At 35.2% G+C, this 18,126-nt stretch overlaps 1 protein-coding gene across 1 annotated transcript; it reads right to left on the bottom strand.

Annotated features, from left to right (window-relative positions):
* Window positions 1-6,311: 6,311 nt before the first annotated feature.
* On the bottom strand, window positions 6,312-10,961 carry LOC134245995 (uncharacterized). Its single transcript, XM_062728238.1, has 9 exons — window positions 10,755-10,961; window positions 10,240-10,337; window positions 9,824-9,947; window positions 9,479-9,555; window positions 8,411-8,565; window positions 8,209-8,321; window positions 7,351-7,490; window positions 6,894-7,109; window positions 6,312-6,580 (listed from the first exon to the last, which is right to left on the bottom strand). Exons 2-9 carry the CDS (start codon window positions 10,283-10,285, stop codon window positions 6,540-6,542), a joined length of 912 nt encoding a protein of 303 aa, XP_062584222.1. The 5' UTR covers window positions 10,286-10,337; window positions 10,755-10,961; the 3' UTR covers window positions 6,312-6,539.
* Between the last annotated feature and the right edge of the window lie 7,165 nt (window positions 10,962-18,126).

Raw genomic sequence — 18,126 nt, 5'->3', positions numbered from 1 at the left:
AATTAAAAATGATCGTTCAGTTCCCAGTTAAAAAATTACATGGGTCAGAAATGTTCATTCCCAAATATAAAAGGAAAAATGTTGTCTGTCAGTATAACAAGTCTTTGAAACCTAATGTTAAAACTGATCATTGCGAACCCTCTAGAACATACCAAGAACCCCCTCCCGTTTTTCCACAAAACATCCCAACTATTCTTAAGAAATTTTGTGTGGTTAGCACTCTTTGTAAGGGTTGTCTTAATGAAAGGTTAAATTTCAAAGAGAAATGCTATGAAATACACTAATGAAATTGTTTTAAAAAGATTTGTAAAGAAATTGTTTTAAAAAGATTTTTAAAATAAAGAAAAAAGTTTGACGCTGAAATTTGACTTTTAATAGATAAGCAAATCTAACATCGAAGAAAGATTGATACTTGAGTACCGTTCTGTGTATATTTTAGACAAAAATGATATTAATCAAATTAAAGAAAATGGGAAATTAACGACAATCACCACTGTTCATTGCGATTTTTAATTTCTATTAATTAGTTTCAATTTGTAAAAAAAAAAATAAATAAATTCCCTCCCTCCCTCCTGGGTCTGAAAACCCCCAGGCGGCAATTCCAAACAAACATTTTTTAAGGATGGCCCAAATAAACAGACAAACAGACAGGACAAAAACAATAAACAACCGATCTTTCGATCCGGGCGCATAAAAACAAAAGTATGATTCTTACTAAAATACCAGTATACTGATGACCAAGTCATATTGAAATCCAACAATAAATATGAAAAAATTTGAAGTTTGAATGATATTGAAAATTGTAAACAGTTTTCAATTTAGTAAGCATAATAACACAAATTACTAATTCAAGAACCAAGAATATTGTTTTTTGCAGAGACTTAAGATTTATGTACCAAAGCTTCTTGAAATTAAATAAAAAATGTTTGAGGAGAGAAAAAAATTTCACAAAACATTGTAGGAGGAGGATTATTTGAGAAATTATTTACAGACAGATGGACAGAGTCACCCAATTGGTGCAGTGGTTGGAGCATTTGCTCTAGAGTTGTGGAGTAAGGAGCTGATCCTTAGATCATGGTTTCAAATCCCACTGCAGGACATGGAGACCAGTAGAGATCTAGATCCCATGACTTTCCTGCTCTTGAGAAAAAAAATTTAGGGATATTTTCCTAAAATTTCTGTGCATATAACCTTGATCCCCTATTGTTGCTTTCTCTGCCTTCTAAGGGTCAAAATGACTGAAAATGGCTTTGCTGTTTGTTTGTTTTTTGTGGGGTTTTATATAACTTTCATCCAATGTGTGTTCCTGCCCTAATCCTGGGATTTTGATATTTCAAAACAAATTTGAATCTATTATCTAAATTATCTCAGATAATATCTGAAGCTGTCTCTGAATTCTGTAAAATTATGTGAGGTTATGGTCAGAAAATTTTAATACTGTAACAGTTGAATAGGACTCACAAACTTGTATCTTGAATGGATTTTGACACAAATGTTTGAACATTAGTTAAAAGAAAATGGGGTTCAAGGTCATTGTGAATGTTAAAGACAGAAAATCATAACACAGTTTAATAGAATGTGAAATAGTGAGGCCAAGGTCATGGAAAAGGTTACAGTAAATTAGTTCAGAAAATAATGACAGTTTAACAAAATAAGGATTGCAGGTGAGGTCAAGGTCATGGGCATTCAGAAAAGTTTATGAAACAATTTTAAAACTGAGAAAATTCTTACAAATATGTATTAGGGTTTGAGTTATGTTTTTAAAAAAATATTACAATGTATATTGAATATAGTTACTTCTAAGCTGAGCTAGACATGAATAGACATAATTATGAAGAATTTTTTTTTTTTGATGTGCAAAAAATGAATCAGAATTATTTTCAGTGGGTATGAAACGCCCCGAACTTTCTTGCTTCTTAAATGTTGATATTATGCCTATTAGATGCCATGGGTATTTTGAGAAAATGGAACACAGACAGAGAAAAGACTAAATGTGTTGGTGACATCAGTTAAACATCTACATCTATAGGTTACGAAAATAGCATCTGTCAGAGTGAACATTTATTTAGATAGGAATGGGTACTTTGCGCACATGCCGACATGACTGGTCAACTGTTTTGTCAACTATGATTGTTCGTTTAACTTTACCGTTAAACCCCCACTACGATTTCCTCTTCCAAGATATTTCATATAAACAAGCAAGATTTTGTTATATAGATACTCATAAAAAAGAATTCCTCCGCTTTTATTTGTATTTTAGAATCTCTAGGATGAGTGAAATACCTGAAGTTGGAACTACCCGCCATTACGTCAAGAGCACTGCTCATGCTTTACACCGGAAGTGAGTTCAAATGACTCCCCGAATATTGGGGGTTCACCCGGTTTAGAGATAAAAAACAAATTGGTAATGAATATTTTTAAATATTTTTTAATAATACAATTGTTACTCAAAAAAGTAATTTTTTATTTGGATGTTTTTTGTTTAATTTCGTGGTTGTTGAGAGAGAGAGAGAGACGATGATGCAATATTATATATTATAATAAATACAGATTTAATAATAAAATATTCTGGTGAATATTTTTTAAATAATTTTGAGCAGTGATATTGGGTCTTTTGCGAGCTAAGTTTACTAAATTATCTTACAGTAATGTCCGAAAGAATGTCCAATTATTTTGTATTGTACTGGTGGATTTAGAGGGGGCATGCAGCCCCCCCCCCCTTTTTTTTGTTCCTAATATAATTATACATAAGATTTGATAAATCATTTTGGGTATGGCTGTGGGCCCTAACCCGACCCCAAACTGGTCACCCCCTTTTTTTCAAGATTCCTGGATCCTCCTCTGTACTGTGTCAAAAAGTGAGTAGATAGACTCCTAGCTGAGTTTAATCAGATTGATTGGTAATAAAGATTTTTTTCATTGCTAAGTCAATTTTGTGCCTTGTTGAACTAAACAAAGTGAAAAATGACAAGAAGTATATGGAAATCTGACACAAAACAATTCCATCAAAATGTTAATTTGAAACTTTGGAAAGGTCTTGCTTCTTATTTAGGACCTACCTAAACTACATGTATTTACACATTTAAACGATCGAGCTTTCTCAACAATTTTCAAGGACCACCCGCAAGTTTATCATTAAACCCAAGAAATTTTCACTGCTAACAGGAAGAAAAAAAATTATATGCAAGATTTGTTTCAAAGAGTCGTTTTAAAAATGTTGATTACTCTTGATGACCCAAATCCTTGCAAGTCTTGATTCTAGCTTATTTTACGACTCTGTTAATTTCCTTGCTAGGCCCTCGGTTTAGGTCTCTGGATTGCACCCCCCCCCCCATCCCACACACACTTTTTTTTTCTTAAAATGATCTGTTTATCGTTCATTTACTTTGCCACTGGTATTGAAAAATCATATGACTTATAAATCGAATCAATTTGTGATTTTTTTTCCAAGTACCTGTTTGTTTTTTATTTATTACCTCCTCCTAAATGACGATGTTTTGCTTACTTTATACTTAATCATTCCCATAGAGACGATTTTTTTTACCTGCATGTCCATGAAATTGGGCACCCCTTGTGATTGTTCACGTAATTCTTTATATTCCAACCTTCTCTTTACAATATATTTCATATTTAAAACATCAAATTTTATTTGAAATACTCACAACGAAGCATATTTCCCCTCTTTACGGGCAATAAGTATCTTGATATAATCAGAATCAGTGATATACGTGTATCTGGACAAAGGACTACACCGTTTGTACACTGCATAATGTGAATACTATTCACGTACGGTACCGGAAGTTGAACAAACCTTTTAATATTTTAAAATAAATAATGAGCAAAAGTGTGGCAAATGTTCTCAATCAATTAGTGATTTCTACATTAATTAAAGATATTAAAATTAATATTTTTCCTTCAGTTTTTTAAAAAACATTTTAACATTGTAGTGATGCCTCCGCAGAGAGAGAGAGAGAGACAGACAGACAAAAACATCACGTACAGTGACAATTTATGTGTGTCAGTACATTCCTAAAATATCTTAATTTCTTTTTTTAAGTCTTAAAAGATCAACAGCAAAAAGCATCACCGATAAACACGGAATTGCATTTTTCATCAACAGCTGCAACATTAATTCCAATACTACGAACTAAAGAAAGCATCATATTTCTTAAACTTAAAGTGAACGCGAATCATCATGATTTTAAGGATAACAATTTTACGGATATTAAAAAAAAAGGCAGTGGTTAAAAATGATTAACAAATACATCTCAGGCACGTAGCAACAGACTCCCCCCCCCCCCCACACACTTTTTCCCAATTGAACATTAGTTATACTACAGGAAATGTTCATTGAAAGGCTGGTTGCCCCACCGACTGTTTGTTATATACCGGTAATGAATTTGTAGTATAAATCAAAGTACTGAAAGTACTGAAAGCCGGGCTTAAGAACAGCACACAGGTGAAAAGAACAGGTTTCAGTTAAAGTATGAATGATATAAGGAATTATTAGATGCAGCACATGAAAAAGCATCATTAAATTCTATATAAGAACAATAGGTTTAACTTTGATGAAATATATGGGTGATTTTATCTTTTTATTTTTGAGCTTTATATACTTGTTCTTTATTGTTATTGAGCATTTTTTTTTCTTGCCTTATGCCATGGCGTCAGGCACTACTAAGGATCAATATTTCCTACGTCCGAAGCTAAGAGGTCACAGTTAGCCAGCAAAATTTTGTGCATGCTGATTATCATCGAATTTTGTTACCTGCGTTTCAACAACAACAGTTAGCAGAAAAATGATCATATTACTGATACACTGAGGATGTATTTAAACATGCATACAATCGCAACATGTCGTCCCAAACTTCGTTCGGGACGACATAATGACTAGAAAGTCTGCTATTGCAAGCAATAGCGTATGTTTCCCGAACTGGAGAATTTTCATTTTGTCATCAGTAATACTATGCCCATTAGCTAAGCTTGGACAACCATCAACTCGTATCAGTCCTTTTAAAATCGGAGCTAAGCGCATGTGCATGTATATGCAAGTTATAAATCCCATCCTGTTTGGTTCAAAACTAGAGTAGTTATAGCCATTTAAAGTTTTAGCCAATCAGATTGCAGTGCATATGCATGCACATGTTTTCATGATTATTGTTATATATCATATTGTAGTAATGCATGACTTGTCGTAATGCATGACTTATTTAAAATTTCAATGTATTTCATCAAAAAAGAAAGAGATATTAGAATTTTTGTTTCAGCCAATCAGAGCAAAGTGCACGTGCATGCACATCATTTCGTGCTAATCTGACAATGTCATATTATCTACACTATTAATATATCCTTATATAATATCCTTATGAAATGAGCATTTCATCAAAAAAGTGTAAAAGTTAAAGCAATATTCAGTATATACAAGTCATTTAATGTTGAACGCATCCGCACGTAAATGCGTATGCACACAAAATGACCTTTGTTCCATACATCTACACAACATGCCTATTAGCCTTAAAAAGGTTTTAGCTCAATTGGATGGACATTTTTCTAGAACTCAAACTTGGACAACCATCAAACCTATCTGTACTTTCAGTACTTTGATTTAAAAATCGAAGTTCAAGAATTTTGACTTTTCCCCCCTTTCCATGGAAACTAATAAAAGCTTCGAATTTTTAAATCCAATGAGCACAATTAAAGAACCTAATCATTACATCCACAAAATTTCATGACGAATGTGCAAGGGTCTATGCCTACAAGTTTTGGGGATTTTAGTTCATGTAGAATAGTACTTGATGCAACAGAAATCACCCAGGATGTTCCAGGGAATGATATGAGATTGCAGGCCAGCACATACAGCGGATACAAAAATTCTCACACTGTTAAAAGTGTTACAGGTGTTGCACCTAATGGTGCTTTGGTATTTATTACTAAATTGCACCCTGGCAGCACATCTGATGTTGCAATTGTAGAACATTGTAAAGTCTTAGAACAGTTATCTCCAGGTGATATGATCTTAGCAGACAAAGGGTTCACTATTCACAAGTTGTTGCCCCCAAGGAGTACATCTAAATATTCCTCCCTTTCCAGTGAGGTCCAACTATGTCGAAGAATTGCTAAGTCACGCATACATGTTGAAAGAGCAAATGAGCGTATTAAGAATTATGAAATTTCAAGGCATGTTCCGCAGCAATTTAGATATATTTCTACAAAAGTCTTTCAATCATGCTGTGTTTTAGTCAATTTTCAGGATCACCTTATGCAGGAAATTGCTCAGAATTTTGCAAGTGTAGATAACTAAGATATTAAAATTAAAATGTTTTCACCATGTTTAATGTTATATCTTATAGCTGTTGTAAATACGGGAGAAATTTACAGAAATAAAAGTCTGTCAAAACAGATATGTTGATCTCCCAATTGATGTCTTTGTTAATTCTCACAATCGCACAGTCTTTTGGTGTCCAGACCATAAAATCACACAAGGATTTCCCAATTATATGAAGCTGTCCTTGCACTTGATCATAGTATTGGTGGTTCTCTCATAGCTTGAAGGACTTGACTCCATTAAAATCCTGAACCTCTATATGAAAAAAATATATATGTTGAAGATTTTTAAAGAATAAGAATTTTCATTGGTGCCTCAATCATTAACATAAGACAAAACTATTTAACTAATAAATATTTACATGTATAAGTATTTTGTTCCTTACTGTACAATAAAGTGAGAAGGCAAATCATCTGCTTTGTGGACTAACATTACAACAGAAGGAAAAAACTTTTTTAACAATTGCTAAATTGTACTTAAATTTATCCAAACTAATATATTGAATTATTTAAAGTAATATCTCAGTACATGAAACGTATTCAAACAAATACATGCACACTATTATTACCTAGGCAGAAATCGTGTACTTTTTCAATAGCTTCTGGAATTGTCATATTCTTTGCTGAAAAGGGGCATTTCACCTCCAGTATTTCTGGCTTAACATTTGACATCTCTAATATGTCAGCAAGTCCTGGATTCTGATAGCTGAATCCGAATGCAGCAGGACGACGAATGAGTCCATTGGGGCTTGACCCAAGAACCCCATTACAGTGTAGCCAGATATCTAATATGAACAGTATTATAAAGTTTCAAAATAGCATTAATATGCAACACTCTGATTTTCTTATGCATTGATGACTTGTTATAAATAGAATATACAAACAGTATATTTATATTCATTATCTTCAACTTCAGTTTAATAACTGAATTTTAAATAAATTAGCTCAAGAAAAAATTTTATTTATCATCAATTTTTATTTGCTTTAAAGAAATTGAAATTTTGCTTAGGAAAGAAATGTACCAACCTGTTGGCTCTACAACTGCATCCCCAAAAGTTCTATACTTTTCAATTGCGACTTTTTCATTGCACGTCCCCCAAATAATGGCATCCTTCTTTGACAGATCATAAGCTGAGCATAATCTTTTGTATAAGGAGACAGGATATCTGTTATATAAGGAGCAAACTTTCAATATTTTTGATTTTATAATTAACTGCTTTTACAAGTATCATTTATAATTACATATACATATCAGGGCTCGACATTAACACTTGTCCGCTTGTCCGGTACCAATGAAAAATAAATTCGGACAAGTGAATATTGCTGGGCACTTGTCCGATTGGACAAGTGCATTTTAATGTAAAGGGGTCTCTAAATAATAAAAAGAAAGACTGTTGAAAGCTAAATCAGTAGTCTCAAGACGGAAGCTGTACATAAAATCCTAACTTCGATCCCGATATGTATCGCTATATTAATATTGTGTTCACATTCGATCGGGATTGAAGTTCACTAATTGCATACTAAAATGAAAAGTCATGGAAGATATGAACCGAAGTGTGAATATTGTTTGATGTTGACAGGTTCACTTGTGGACATTTACGTTATTGTCAGGACAGAAAGCCTAAATTAAATTTCGTTTAATGTGTCTGTTGTACTGGTATTTATCAATAACATCAAGAATCAATCAAGCGCATGACATGTATAAATAAAATGGACTTAATTTTAATTTTCAAGTTAAAACTATTGAACTTTATTGAAAATTTTCGGACAAGTGAAGTTGAGATTCGGACAAGTAAATGTCTTGGTCACTTGTCCGAATGGACAAGTAGGAAAAAAAGTTAATGTCGAGCCCTGCATATAAAGGCATGTAAACTACCAGTATACCTATTTCTCTTGCTCGCTGCCAAAACACAACCAAAGTTTGAAGATGTTAATCTATTCTTCCTAACAGATGACCACATGCAATTTTCCTTTTGACCAGTGGTAAGACAGGCAATCTAAAACATGACAAAAATCTTAAAACTTAAACAACATTCATAATGAAACAGAATACATTCTATTCATTATGCAACTCATTTGTCTTTACCTGTTGGATTTCTTGCTCATTTATCATTAATTTTTGCTTCATCCAAGCGATTGGATTCTCTGCAGAAATAAATTCCTGGCTAGAGATGAGGTCTTCAACTAGAGGCACTGCAAGTGTGGGCACAGGCGGCTCGGGGGATAGTATCCAATGCATTGCTGTTGATTTAATTAAACAAAAAAATTAAACCCTCAGTGAAAAAGACAACAAATACTCAATAAACCTGTATTGCAGTTACATCACCAATTCTTAATACTGGTATATATGTTAAATATTTTTTCAAACTTATTTTATTTACTACTTCAAATAAATTTTGGATTTCAATATGTATACATGTGAAAAGAATGTACAAATAACTCCCTTTAAGTATGTATGAGAAATAGGGTGAATAATATTTAAACATTTTACTAAAGGTTGCAGTTGAGTTGAAGTTTTATATTACGTCACGATCTTCTAGTTTGACAGTATTCAAGGTAAATAGTATACGCCTCCTAACCGTAAGCTTTACGACTGGAACTTTCTTCTAATCCCTGATTGTTTGCTTGTACAACAAACTATTTCTGTGTCAAGGTTGATAATATGAGTTTATCAATCACATGAATTGTTTACGCTGAATGCATCTGTCAAAAAAGATTATGACTTGATGCAAAACTTCACACTGAATTGAAATTGATAGTATAAATGTATAATTAAAAGTTTAAAACAAAGTCAACACAAAAACAAAAGAGACAAGAACAAAACTAAACATGTAAAAGACAAAAAAAGCAAAAAGAATGGAAAGACTGCACATCTTGTCAGAATTTCAGTCCAATGTCAAATAAGCCATTAAATATCTGAAGTCCAAAGTCCGGGTGTATTGAGTTAGTTAGGTGTTTTGTGAATTTATATATATATATATAATTATATATATATATATATATATATATATATATATATATATATATATATATATATATATATACATGTGTGTATATGCATTCTATCCTATCACAGTATAAATTTTCAAAAAAGTAACAATAAAATAAACTTGTAAACAATGTGACACTAAAATAAAACACCAGATATATTAACCTGAAAATCTCCCTACAGTTGTCAATTTCTGATATAGGAACTCCCTGTCCCTATCATTGACTGGCCTATTTGTTGCCCTAGTAATTTTTGACAAAAGTTGAAAAATGGAGCATAATACAACACTGAATGGTTTTACATATACCATGCTAGCTGCAGATCTGTAGCTTGCTGGTCTGAAAAAATTAGGATGGACGACCAGAGAGATACAGTTCCATCCATTGAAAAAAAGTGTATATTGCCCATAAAAAATATGCTATTTCTCTATTTTTTATATTTTCACTTTTGGGGTACTGTCATTTTTTAATATTTTGCACCATTCATGAAACAGTCATAATAAATGCATACCTGTAATTTATAAACCTGTCAGGTGCAGGAAAAAGTTCTTCCATCGTCTTAGTTTGACGAGGTGGCGCACTCTGGATGCTTAATCCAACTCTGGCGTACATCAGTTTTGCTGACATTTTTGTACCTGTATCAACATGTTCCATAAATTTACTAAGTTATATTATAGTCTTGGGGCCTAAAGTTAGATTTTATAGTTACAAGTATGCTTATATATGCCAAGGTAGTGGACTTGGAGGTTCCAGGGCACGAATAGTACCCTGTACCTAGTCACATGGTGAACTGCACACTTGTATATACCGGGTATATATATTGGTGTGCATGTTTTGATATAATTTCTATTTAACATTAAATTTGGTAAAGCATACCTAAAACAGACCAAGTGAATTTACATATTACATAAATTGCATATAAATTACCCATAGAGAAGAATGCTGGCTTTATGGTGACATTTGTCCATCCCATTTACACATTCACAGGTACTCTGTTCAACTGTTTAGTTAGAACCAAGAGTAATCTAATAAAATAAAAAAAAAATAACCACCTAGAATTTTACTTATATTATCTGATACTATCAATTTTAAAAGTAAAAAGCATGTTTACATGGAAACTTGAAAATTGTGGAGAGAGAAAAAAAAGAATTGTAAAGTAATTTATTATTATGTATTAAGACATTGCATAGACACTTTCAGTCAAGGAAATTCGGAAAGAGGTTTGTTCTGGATTTATTGCATAGGCAGGATAAAACATATAACGTGCGAGTACACCCATTATTGCCGAGTACCCATTATTGCCGATTTTCGTTTTTACGTTTAAAAATCTGTCAAACGGTATTTATTTGTAAATTTTTTGCAAAATACATAAATTACACAATTTTTCCAAACCCCAAATCGTCTCGGAGAAAGAAAAAGTTGTTTAGAATAAATAAACTCACCATTGATATATCAAGTCTTTGAAAACGCACAAAAAAGCAGTCGTGCGACAGGACATGCCATAGAATTTTCGGCTAGCTTTCCATTTTCCTGACAGAATCAGTCATGTTTTGGTGCAAATCAAATGAATATTCTCCTGCATGCAATGATACTAAACGAAATTATCCATGGTAATTTTTCTACTTGCATTATTTAACGAAAATTATGACGAGTAAGAAGCGTCTGCTGTACGACGCCATTTTTGTTTTATACGGGAGCGGATCAAAATCCACCACATGCACCTGTTCTTAATAAATCTGCAATAGGTTATTTTTATCGATTTATTTTTGCTCATATCGCTTCAAAATTATTGCAACTTTTTAAAATAACATAACAAGGTGAAAGTGTCTTATTTAATTTTTTTTAAATAAAAATATATATAAATGGGAAAATAAATGGGAAAATGAGGAAAAAATTCACAAGTTCTGGATGACATGAGAGTACAAAGACATATCCTGGATTCATCCTTGGAGAAACAATATACTCAATAACTTGCTCTACATCTTTTTTTTCTTCAAGAGATAAAAAAAAATAAATATTATGAAAAATGGAGTTCTATTGAAGATGGGGGTGCAAGCTATTTTTCTTCAAAAACCCCTTTTACAACTCCAAGACATTTTATGGCTATAAAAATTGGAAACTAAAACCCATGCAGGGGCTGGAGGGTCTAAATTCATACTTTATAATTGAACAAAATAGAGAAAAGTTACTTCCATTTACAGTTACAACATTTCTTTACATACTCCTATATATTTTTAATTCTTCACATAAAACTGTAAAGCTTTGATTTAGCAGCCATAGGCAGAGGTCTGTATGACATCCATTCAACTCCTTAAAATTTCTTCAGATACTGTAGTCAACCATTTATTTGGTCATTGGCAAGGCAAAGACTTAAAAAAAAAAACAACTTTTCTTTCTTCCAAAAATCTCAAAGAAATGGGATGAACTTACAGTAGGCTAACCTGTAGTAGCAATGCCCAAGCAAGGGGGAGATAACTTTCCAGATTTCCTCAGCCTCGTTTTGATTCCGTATCAAAAAAGAGCTTAAAAAGTACGGCTTAATACACTACTTTCCCTCGTGTTTTCAAACGTTTTGATGACCTTTCTATGAAGTTTGAGATGCCCCCTAGCATTACCAACCCTGAATGTTTGAAGTATGGCGCGATTAGTCGTTTTAAAAATAGATTGAAAAATTTAAAAATCTCTAATTTTCATATACGGACGAGTACAGTGTCAAAACATGCAAAAACAGCTTCTTCTGATATACCACTACAAATGCATATCACTTACAGGCAAGTATTCAACCGTTCTTGTTCGCCACACGAATTTTCTAAGGCCTATTGGAGCAAATTCGGATTGTAGCAGCCAGCCAACACGTGTGTAGAAAAAATGTACACAACGTGAAGTGAACGTCTGATGGTCTGTTTACTTCATTGTCAAGCTGATACAATGTTATATTCTTGTTTTTGAACTATCCTGAAGCATTTTAATAATGAAATTCCGTTCAAAGACTATTTCGTGCGCGAAAACGAAAGTAGGGTTCATCTCAAAGTGAACAAGAATAAATTTCAAGATTGACTTACATTGGTGAAGAGAACAGTAAAGTCAAATGAAAACTTCATTTATAATCATACTTTGATTTTTATTGCTAAGTTTATTTCTTTAAATGACAACACAGCATACGAATAATGAGACATAAGCTATTCTGTATAAATAAAGAAAACAAAGGAAGACAACTCTTGCATTTCACATTCTGTGTCATATTTTCTTCTATGTCTCAACAGTGGCACGAGAAAATTATGAAATTTCAGATAAAATTAACAAACTGGTACATAGGTTATATTCTAAAATTGTTTTGATCTAGTATTCCTGCATTATCTGCTTTTAATCTGCTGATGTACACTTTCCAATCATTTTCCTCGGAAAGATGGATAACTCTGTAAGAATTCTGCATTCTTTAAACATTCATTAAAAGCTCAATTTTCACCCGATTTAAGAAATGATTTTTGATATGGAATCAGTGAGTCATACTTTACACAATGGACATAAAAAACTAACAATTTTTTGACTCTTTAAAAATCATTGGGCATTGCTACCTGTAGCTCCGGTCTCGCATGGAGGCTTGCACAATTCCCCTTATAAACTGCACATCTTTGTCATACACAAACTTTAAAACGTGGTCAGATTGTACGGCAGTCTCCGATTTCCGCATAAGTTTCGTTGTACCAGCTGTATAATTTGACCATGGAGAACGCCATACCGCAATCGCGTATACCTAATACCTTGTGTAATATGGCGTCTTCTTTGTTTATCTCCAGAAACGAAATCTGGCGATGTCTAGGGGGGCACTGTGTAGGCCTTACACCTGCATCATTAGGGACTCCTCGGCTGATTAAGTTTGCCGAATGAGTGGAAAATTTAGCCTGGTACCCTGTCTCACCATTGCCGAGGCAGTGACGAGGGCAGAGTAAACGAAGCAAAACAGGGACAGGGAACCAGGCTATGCGTAGGAATTTGTTAAAAGTTCTCTACTAAGAACAAATGTATTTTTGATAACTGCACAATAATAATTTCAGTACAGTTTATATTCACATTTAATTAATCAGATTATGAGTATAAATTGTTTCAACAGCGATTACAAGTAGATACACTATATTTCAGAACGTCAGTTTAATTTGGCGACTATTGGGTCAACAGAATGCGGGTGGTTTCGCTCCGATTACGTGTTCGCGCCGAGTGGTTTCGCACCAATCACTTGTTCGCGCCGAGTGAATTCGCCCCGCATGTACATTATATATTAGCTTTGAAGTTTTAAAGAATTTCTATCTATACGAGTGCTTATAATGAAGAATATTATTTTATTTTCTAATTACTGATGTGTCTGTATGCAAAGATTGATTGACTTCGAAGTTTATTTAATACTGTAAATCAACTGAAAAACAATGACAGTCTTCATTGAAAAATCAACGCGATTTGTGAAATAAATATATATATTCTAATACCCAGTCCTAAATTATTCCAAATTAGACGATCAAATCTGTTCAAATAATCATAATTTGGCTGAAAATGGCCTCACTAAAAGTATAAATACAAAATGGGATAATTATCCCACATAACATGACATCAACCTTGGGGTTAATTAATTACAAGCTACCTGACACAGGTAATCGGGGGGAAGCCATTCTGTATACTACCCATATCTTACCTGTAGATAAACGGGGCGAAACCACTCAGCGCGATACCACTCGGCGCGAACACGTAATTGGCGCGAAACCACCCTACACCGGGTCAACATCCTGCTTGAACAGGAAGTTGAACAGGATCCCATAAGCCGGCTATTGCTCTTTGAGCAATAAGCCCGGCTAAAAATTGGTACTGAAAGAAGTTGGCATTGGAAAAAGTTGGCTTTTAACCCCCACCCCACCCCTACCCCCACGAAATAGGATTTTCGTCACTGGGCACCTTTTTAGCTCACCTGAGCCGAAGGCTCAAGTGAGCTTTTCTGATCAAAATTTGTCCGTTGTCTGTCGTCGTTGTCGTTGTTGTCGTCGTTGTCGTTGTTGTCGTCGTAAACTTTTCACATTTTCATCTTCTTCTCAAGAACCACTGGGACAATTTCAACCAAACTTGGCACAAAGTATCCTTGAGTGAAGGGGATTCAAGTTTGTTCAAATGAAGGGCTGCGCCCTTTTCCAAGGGGAGATAATCATGAATTTGTTAAAAATTAATGGCATTTTTAAAAAATCTTCTTCTCCAGAACCGCTGGGCCAGGAAAGATGAAACTCATGTGGAATCATCCTCAGGTAGTGTGGATTCAAGTTTGTTCAAATCATGACCCTCGGGGCAAGGATGGGGCCAAAATGGCTGACCAAAGTTTTACATAGGAATATATAGGAAAAATCTTTAAAAATCTTCTTCTCCAGAACCACTGGGCCAGGAAAGATGAAACTCATATGGAATCATCCTCAGGTAGTGTGAATTCAAGTTTGTTCAAATCATGACCCCCGGGGCAAGGGTGGGGCCAAAATGGCCGACCCAAGTTTTACATAGGAATAATAGGAAAAATCTTTAAAAATCTTCTTCTCCATAACCACTGGGCCAGGAAAGATGAAACTCATGTGGAATCATCCTCAGGTAGAGCAGATTCAAGTTTGTTCAAATCATGACCCCGGGGGCAAGGGTGGGGCCAAAATGGTCGACCCTAGTTTTACATAGGAATATATAAGAAAAATCTTCTTCTCCAGAACCACTAGGACAGGAAAGATGAAACTCATGTGGAATCATCCTCAGGAAGTGTAGATTCTAGTTTGTTCAAATCATGACCCCGGGGGCAAGGGTAGGGCCAAAATGGCCGACCCACGTTTTACATAGGACTATAGAGGAAAAATCTTTAAAAATCTTCTTCTCCAGAACCACTGGGCCAGGAAAGATGAAACTCATATAGAATCATCCTCAGGTAGAGCAGATTTAAGTTTGTTCAAATCATGACCCCCGGGGCAAAGGTGGGGCCAAAATGGCCGACCCAAGTTTTACATAGGAATATATAGGAAAAATCTTTAAAAATCTTCTTCTCCAGAACCACTGGGCCAGGAAAGATGAAACTCATGTGGAATCATCCTCAGGTAGTGTAGATTCAAGTTTGTTGAAATCATGACCCCCGGGGCAAGGGTGGGGCCAAAATGGCCGACCCAAGTTTTACATAGGAATATATATGAAAAATCTTTAAAAATCCTCATCTCCAGAACCACTAGGACAGGAAAGATGAAACTCATGTGGAATCATCCTCAGGTAGTGTAGATTCAAGTTTGTTGAAATCATGACCCCTGGGGCAAGGGTGGGGCCAAAATGGCTGACCCAAGTTTTACATAGGAATATATAGGAAAAATCTTTAAAAATCTTCTTCTCCAGAACCACTGGGCCAGGAAAGATAAAACTCAGGTAGTGCAGATTCAAGTTTGTTCAAATCATGACCCCCGGGGCTAGGGTGGGGCCAAAATGGCTGACCCAAGTTTTACATAGGGATATATAGGGAAACCTTTTAAAATCTTCTTTTCAAGTACTTCAAAGCTATGATTAGTGATATTTATATGGAATCATCCTCATGTAGTGTAGATTCTAGTTTGTTCAAATGATGAACGCCTGGAGGGGGGGGGGAGTAAATTCAAGCCTGATGTGCTCAGGTGAGCGCTGTGGCCCCTGGGCCTCTTGTTTTTGCTTGTCAACTTTTTTCAGGTAAGTACAAAAAATTATCTGCTCTGCCCCTTTCAAAAACGATGCTACGTGGCTGCATCTTGAATTTGTTAAAAATTAATGGCATTAAAAAAAAATCTTCTTCTCCAGAACCGCTGGGCCAGGAAAGATGAAACTCATGTGGAATCATCCTCAGGTAGTGTGGATTCAAGTTTGTTCAAATCATGACCCTCGGGGCAAGGATGGGGCCAAAATGGCTGACCAAAGTTTTACATAGGAATATATAGGAAAAATCTTTAAAAATCTTCTTCTCCAGAACCACTGGGCCAGGAAAGATGAAACTCATATGGAATCATCCTCAGGTAGTGTGAATTCAAGTTTGTTCAAATCATGACCCCCGGGGCAAGGGTGGGGCCAAAATGGCCGACCCAAGTTTTACATAGGAATAATAGGAAAAATCTTTAAAAATCTTCTTCTCCATAACCACTGGGCCAGGAAAGATGAAACTCATGTGGAATCATCCTCAGGTAGAGCAGATTTAAGTTTGTTCAAATCATGACCCCGGGGGCAAGGGTGGGGCCAAAATGGTCGACCCTAGTTTTACATAGGAATATATAAGAAAAATCTTCTTCTCCAGAACCACTAGGACAGGAAAGATGAAACTCATGTGGAATCATCCTCAGGAAGTGTAGATTCTAGTTTGTTCAAATCATGACCCCGGGGGCAAGGGTAGGGCCAAAATGGCCGACCCACGTTTTATATAGGACTATAGAGGAAAAATCTTTAAAAATCTTCTTCTCCAGAACCACTGGGCCAGGAAAGATGAAACTCATATAGAATCATCCTCAGGTAGAGCAGATTTAAGTTTGTTCAAATCATGACCCCCGGGGCAAAGGTGGGGCCAAAATGGCCGACCCAAGTTTTACATAGGAATATATAGGAAAAATCTTTAAAAATCTTCTTCTCCAGAACCACTGGGCCAGGAAAGATGAAACTCATGTGGAATCATCCTCAGGTAGTGTAGATTCAAGTTTGTTGAAATCATGACCCCCGGGGCAAGGATGGGGCCAAAATGGATGACCCTAGTTTTACATAGGAATATATATGAAAAATCTTTAAAAATCCTCATCTCCAGAACCACTAGGACAGGAAAGATGAAACTCATGTGGAATCATCCTCAGGTAGTGTAGATTCAAGTTTGTTCAAATCATGACCCCTGGGGCAAGGGTGGGGCCAAAATGGCTGACCCAAGTTTTACATAGGAATATATAGGAAAAATCTTTAAAAATCTTCTTCTCCAGAACCACTGGGCCAGGAAAGATAAAACTCAGGTAGTGCAGATTCAAGTTTGTTCAAATCATGACCCCCGGGGCTAGGGTGGGGCCAAAATGGCTGACCCAAGTTTTACATAGGGATATATAGGGAAACCTTTTAAAATCTTCTTTACAAGTACTTCAAAGCTATGATTAGTGATATTTATATGGAATCATCCTCAGGTAGTGTAGATTCTAGTTTGTTCAAATGATGAACGCCTGGAGGGGGGGGGGGAGTAAATTCAAGCCTGATGTGCTCAGGTGAGCGCTGTGGCCCCTGGGCCTCTTGTTTTTGCTTGTCAACTTTTTTCAGGTAAGTACAAAAAATTATCTGCTCTGCCCCTTTCAAAAACGATGCTACGTGGCTGCATCTTGAATTTGTTAAAAATTAATGGCATTTTTAAAAAATCTTCTTCTCCAGAACCGCTGGGCCAGGAAAGATGAAACTCATGTGGAATCATCCTCAGGTAGTGTGGATTCAAGTTTGTTCAAATCATGACCCTCGGGGCAAGGATGGGGCCAAAATGGCTGACCAAAGTTTTACATAGGAATATATAGGAAAAATCTTTAAAAATCTTCTTCTCCAGAACCACTGGGCCAGGAAAGATGAAACTCATATGGAATCATCCTCAGGTAGTGTGAATTCAAGTTTGTTCAAATCATGACCCCCGGGGCAAGGGTGGGGCCAAAATGGCCGACCCAAGTTTTACATAGGAATAATAGGAAAAATCTTTAAAAATCTTCTTCTCCATAACCACTGGGCCAGGAAAGATGAAACTCATGTGGAATCATCCTCAGGTAGAGCAGATTTAAGTTTGTTCAAATCATGACC

The sequence above is a fragment of the Saccostrea cucullata genome, unplaced genomic scaffold, assembly GCF_032062105.1.
Source record: "Saccostrea cucullata isolate Sc308-1 unplaced genomic scaffold, CSIRO_AGI_Scuc_v1 ctg342, whole genome shotgun sequence".
Classification (NCBI taxonomy): Eukaryota; Metazoa; Mollusca; class Bivalvia; order Ostreida; family Ostreidae; genus Saccostrea; species Saccostrea cuccullata.
The sequence above is the reverse complement of the archived record's forward strand: the minus strand, read 5'-3'. Positions and strand labels throughout refer to the sequence as shown.